The sequence below is a fragment of the Egretta garzetta genome, unplaced genomic scaffold (assembly GCF_000687185.1).
Source record: "Egretta garzetta isolate BGI_Z169 unplaced genomic scaffold, ASM68718v1 scaffold424, whole genome shotgun sequence".
Lineage (NCBI taxonomy): Eukaryota > Metazoa > Chordata > Aves > Pelecaniformes > Ardeidae > Egretta > Egretta garzetta.
Genome location: NW_009259489.1, coordinates 1408872 through 1414799, shown reverse-complemented (window position 1 = coordinate 1414799; position 5928 = coordinate 1408872). Strand labels below are relative to the sequence as shown.

The window sequence follows — 5928 nt, the reverse complement described above, 5'->3', positions numbered from 1 at the left end:
GAGGCAGCGTCGGAGGGAAGCTGAGGGTCAGCCGGAGACCCCCGAGGAGAACCGGGGTGCTAATCTCGGGGCCTGCACGGGGCGGTCTCGGGGCTGGAAGTGCTCGAAATCTGGTAACGGCCTCAACCGACACCTGTGCTTTGGTCATGCCAGGGAGAGCTTGTTGCTGTTGGTGTGCTCCCGGGTTTGACCTGTAACACGGGATAGAGTGAAAAGTAGCTCTAGTAACTCTTCTGTATTCTACAAAAGTACAGCACAGTTTTGCTTGGGGGTTTGTTGGTTGGGGTTTTTTTTTTTGGCTTGAGATTTCTCAGTCTCTACTGTGGTAAACCGCTTCATATCCTGGATAGAAATTGCAGCGTCTGGAGAGTATTGCGATTGGAGCCGTCTGAGCAGCACTCAAGACGACTATGTTAAATCTGTGCTGACAATTGCAGTCCTGTATAAAATTCGGTTGCTGGAATTTCTAGAGGCAGCTGCAGAGGGTTCTTGCGTTTTCCCCCACAGGCCCATCTCAATATGTTTATTTTCAAACCTTCCTCTCACAGGCTTCTGTTCCTTAAGTGTGCTTTGTATCTGATGAGCACAATACTTCTCAGCAGTTAACAAACGGATGGTATACTTGGTCACTTTTGCACCTTGCTCCAGAAACAAGAAGTACATCATAGTAGGTCATAGTCAATAGTTTATAGACCTGGCAATAGTGAATGGGGAGATATGTCCCAAATAATGCACCACCTTTAGAGGAAGTGTTCAGCTTTAGAGGAAGAGATGTATGCATTTCATATATCTATTTATATTTCATGTAACTTTTTAAAAATTATTTTGGCCTTTCCTTCAGTGCTGCTTCTTGCTGTGCTGAAAGAGTTTCCAAAGGGATGAGGGCTTTAAAGTTTGCAGTGTGTTATGGTGCAGGCCACAAAGCTGTAGCCATGCTTCTGCAGCCTGCTTTTTGGCTGCTGAATACAAGGGTGTGGCTTATTGCCTGTCAAACTTTTGTCTCAGTATCAGATTAGTGATGATTTTTGCCACTGCAATCTACCTGGGCACTGCTGAAATGTTTTTAGTTTGGCCTCATGCCATTACTTACTAAAGCTTTATAGCAACATGGGGCTACAATAGGTTTTGGGCTAGACCTCACTCAGCTCAAGCAAGCTTGAACCTTACACAGCTCTTGTGGAGAGTGGGTAATACAACGCTTTCAGGCTATGACTTAGAAGCTGAGATAGTGCTACCTTATTTACTGGCTTCTTGCAGCTGCTGAAATAACCCACTTCCAATAAATAATAAGCCTAAAGACATGTGAACTTGAAAATCACAGTATGTTGCAGTTTTAGCATGAACTGCTACTTTTTTTACTGCAAAGACAATCAGGTCATGCACTTATATGCAGCTCGTTAAGTACCATTCTGTCCAGAAACTGCCAGAATCAAATGCTTGAGCTCCGGAGGGTGGCCTACATGAGCAGACAAGAGGCAAAGCTACTTCTATTCATATCCTAATGTAAAGGAAACGGGAAAAAAAATATACGTAGCTTGTCTTCTTTAAAGCATTTTGTAAAGGAGGGTAACGCTCTAGTGTGGACTGTAGTTCCTAAGAGGTCTTAAAACAAAAAACACAATTTCAGACCTCAGTTTTGTTCCTCCATAGCTTCTCATCAGAAAGGTATGTCTTGTTGGCTGAGAATTAGTGTATTGTCTGTTTCAAAAAGGGTTTCATTTAGGTAACATTTTCGTTTGTATCAAGACAGTTTTGCTTAACGTGTATAGATAAACAAGGACCTGAGCTGGAGGAAGATACTTTCTGTAAGAGCAGACATTTCATCCACTGTCTTGTATGAAATAGTGTGATTCCCTGAACTTAATACAATCTTCTTAGTAAAAGATTGATGTAATCTCAGGCCTTTGATCTGCAAGTCATATATTTAATTGTAAAAATAATGGATTATAAAGTTTAGGCAGTGAAAAGAGCATGAAAAATGATGCCATCACTTCAAGCAGTGCACGTTCCTGAATGTTTGCAGCAGATAAAAAAGGGGGAGGGTGGAGGAAATGTACATCCCTGCCAGCTGGGGGAAACATGTTGGGGTGCCGTGCCTGCCACTGCAGGCTGCTGTTATGCTGTGCCTTGCTGTCAGGAAGCAGCAGGTGGGAATAGCAGCAGACTGGGTGGAGGAACGAGGTATACGAGGTATACAGTGTGATTTGCATCCATGTGCGATGTCAGTACGTTTGAAGAAGGAGGAGGTGGCAGCTGTCACTACAATCAGCCAATTTCCAGGCAGACCTCTTGGTTGGTTCAGCCACAGGTCTAAGGTCTGAGTTCTGCTCTTCTTTGAATTCATGATAAAGCTAATCAGTCAGTGACTCTAAATGTACCCCTTTGCTGCCCATGTTCTTGGTGGGCCCTTGACATGGATGGATAAGCTGCTCTTGCAGCCACCCCTGTCCATTCTCCTTGCTTCTCTGGGATGGGGTAGTTACATTTGCTATAGGTGACATCCCAATCCATCTAAACAGAAAACAGATGGCCTAGTTCCTACACCTTCTGTATTAAAGGGAGGGGAGGACTTCAGTCACAGGGGTGTTTGCCACCAAAGGGCAGGTGACAGTGGAAGGAAAGTGAAGTGGCTTGTAGGAGGCATGGACAGCCAGGCTGCTGAAACACAGACTGTCTGATTGAGGGCAAGATCTCCAGGAGAGCACTTTTCGCTACACAGCTATCACAAGCCCAAACCTGCATGAAAGAAAATGCCACTGTGCATGCTACATGAGCAAAACACAGGGACGCAAAGCCTGCAGGGAGCACTTGGAGGGGTAGGAACGGTGAGGACGCAGAGCTTTATCACTGCTCGTTCTTTACCCAGGCTGATGCCATGCAGGAACAACCAAGAGTTGCAGGGAAATATGCCAGCCCAGCATGCATGGCCCCAGGGTTGCTCTCCCTGCTCCCTCATTCCCCTGCCTCAGTGGAGGATGTCGTCCTCATCTCTGTCTGTTTCCAGGTTTCCCCTCCTCCTGAGGGACAGTGCAAAGAGATGAAGGAGATGGAGGAGTGCTTGAGGCCGTCTTTGCCATGACAGCCTTCATGGCTTGGTCAAGCCACAGTCCTTTTACAGCAGCAAGTCATTAAGGCCCTTCCATCTTCCTCTACAGCGAGTTGTGAAAATGGGCTGGCTTGGCCCTCTCTTGCTGTCTGCCACTGCACATCTCATAAAATCTGCTTTTGCCAGTGAACTGTGGACCTCCCCCTGCTCCCTCACAGCTTGGCTGCTTTGCTCAGCTTTCTGTCCCTCCACACGTTCTGTTCACTTGTGCAAATACAGCCTGCTAGCCCGCAATAGCTGTTGCTTTATGTGTAACATCATATTAGCTGCCCTGACTGTGCCCTGTGCTGCTCTGGGATGAAAAAAATGAGGGAATCTCTGGAGAAAAATGGGTCTTCATGATTTTGCTTGGTGTTTCAGTCATATGCATGATCAAAAGTGCCTCTTTTGACCGAGGCAATTTCTTTGACCTCTGAGATGTTAAAGGCTTCTGTGAATGTGATTTCATGTGTGTGTGGCAATGCAAATGTTCTCTGTCATAAAAGTGAGCTTAAACACGACTCCCACTACATGATTTGTAGGCTTGATGCTCATTATCCTGTATCCTTGTGCATCTCTTTTTCCATGTGGGTTGCTGGAGCCAGCTGCACTGCATTGCAGGTTTGGGAGTGCATCTCTGGCTGCTCTTTTCTGGTTTTGAGTTTCTTAGGAAAGTTGATATGGGCCTGACTGATACTTGTTTCTAGCCTTGCAACAACATGGAGATTCTCAAAAAAAGTTGTTCAGGTGGTGATAACATGCCTTGAGCTGCGCATTTTCACAGGCAAGTCCTCAGAAATCTTCCTGGAACTTACTGATTCTTTCATCAGCATATCACCTTTGATCAGGCAATGACATATGCCAAGGTCAGTGCCCTGACAACCTGTTTTAGTGATAGTAACACTACTGCAGACACCACCACCTATGCACATGTCTTAAAGAGAACTCAGCTACACAGGGAAAAGAAATTAAAGAGAAAACCAGTTGCAGCAGATCAAGCTGCAGCTCTTTTCAGCATGGAATCCAGAGACTGGCCTGTTCTTCCCTCCCACCACCCTGCTTTCCATATGGATGTACAGTGCTTGAAAAGCAGACGCCTCCAACCTGATCTAGGCTCTCTGATGTTGTCCTAAGATTTTTTTAAGGGTGGGAGCGTTGGCTAGAGTGGCACTGCTCTGAGAAGTGCTTGACATTAGTGCATCCACTAGGATCACATTGTCTACTTCTTGCCATGCTGCTGCTTTGGAGGAGGCAAATTGCTTGGGGGTGGATTAAAGGCTCTTCTGCTGTAATACCGGGGAGCAGTATGTCTGTGTCGTACCAGAGGACTCCACCCAGTTCCTCAAAGTTTGGGCAGATCACTGGTCCAGCCTTGATCTGGTCTTGGTCTGGCCAGGGGTCCCAGCAGCATCCTCTTGGGTACATGAGGAGTATTTCTGCAGAAACGCAGCACCAAACCACTGTGTATCCAAATAGGAGGCAGCTGGTTAGTGACCTCTCTTCTGATACGTACTGAGGACATTGGGGCACAGGGGTTTTGTCAAGCAGGACCAGAAAGTGTTTGCAAAAGGCTGCAAGGTACCACCAAGAGGACAGTAATTTTAATTGGAATTCATGCTATGTAGGCTGTTTCAGCAAATATTGATGGCTTGTTTTGAGCCAGCACAGGGTTTTTAAATGGAATCAGTGAACTGCATCTCATTAAGTACTGCTTGCTTCAGTCTTGCTGCAGCATCTTTGAACCAGTTTTAAGATACTATAAAGCATATCCTGGCTCTAAAGTTTCTGCATGTGAGGTTCCTTTTGTCCCTGCATGATGTGTAGTCGTCTCCCCTCCCAACATCCTGAGGCTGCTGAGTTCACACGGAGACTGCGTGTAGCAGACTGACTTGTTGTCCTCCTTCAAGGACAGACTTCTCATTCACAGCTAGGGATCCTGCTCCTGTGTTGAGGGTCTCGAAAGTGAGACACCACAGTAGATGGCACTGCAGAGCTTAAGTCCTGCGAACGTATTTCCCATATTCCTAGTGCTTCTGACCTTACGACACTCAAGGACAAGATTCTGAAGAAAGCTAAAAAAATCCAAACAGGTCTAACCATGACTTTGCACCGTGCTCCTTTTCCGGTTTCTCTGTAAAGCAGAAATGTAAGACGAAAGTAGCTTTTACCACTAGATGGCATTTAAGGATCGTTTTTCTAAAATGCCCGGAAACACAGTCCTGACAACTGCCTAACTAGGCAAATCAATGGGTTTCTAACCTAATTTTCTTCCTCACTCCATGCAATTTGGGCTTTGGCACACAGGTGAGTTATCAATATAGAAGGACACAAACAGGGCTATAAAGTTGACTTGAATGAGCTGTGGAAGCTTGCCTTGCGGTCCTCCATCTCACCAAAGTTTTCTTAAAGAGCTGGGCAAAAAAATAGCAAATCTTAGCTTTGTTGAATCAACTGGTGCTGGAGACAGCCACCGAAAACAGCTTGTTGCTGTCCCTTGAGAAGATCTGATCTAAGGGCCACCAGCACAGTAATAGAGCAAAGCTTGCCTGTTGCCTCTATAGTAACTGGTACCCTAGAAAGAGTGAGTCACCTGTGTCTAAGAGACAGTCAGCTTCTTTGTACCCTTCTTCTTAGGAATCGCTGCTGCTGGGAGATATCTGTGCTGCAGAGTGAACAGCCACCTTAACACAGGTGCCCAAGTTGTTCCAAAGTTGGAGTGTTCTTCTCTGAACTTTTTATTGGTGCTCACTGCAGAGGAATAAGTATGGATGCCCCTTTCTTGTTGTACAAGCGATAGCATTGCCTGCATTTTCTCATTACCCCCTGAGCAGCTCACCTCAAAC

General features: G+C 45.8%; 1 protein-coding gene across 1 annotated transcript in view; it reads right to left on the bottom strand.

Moving 5' to 3' along the window:
- The window catches only part of AGGF1 (angiogenic factor with G-patch and FHA domains 1), a 25228-nt gene extending 24562 nt beyond the window's left edge, over nucleotides 1–666 (bottom strand). Inside the window, exon 1 of the mRNA XM_035892795.1 lies at nucleotides 547–666. Coding sequence (XP_035748688.1) covers nucleotides 547–666 — 120 coding nt within the window. The remainder of the gene's footprint in view (nucleotides 1–546) is intronic.
- Nucleotides 667–5928: the final 5262 nt, after the last annotated feature.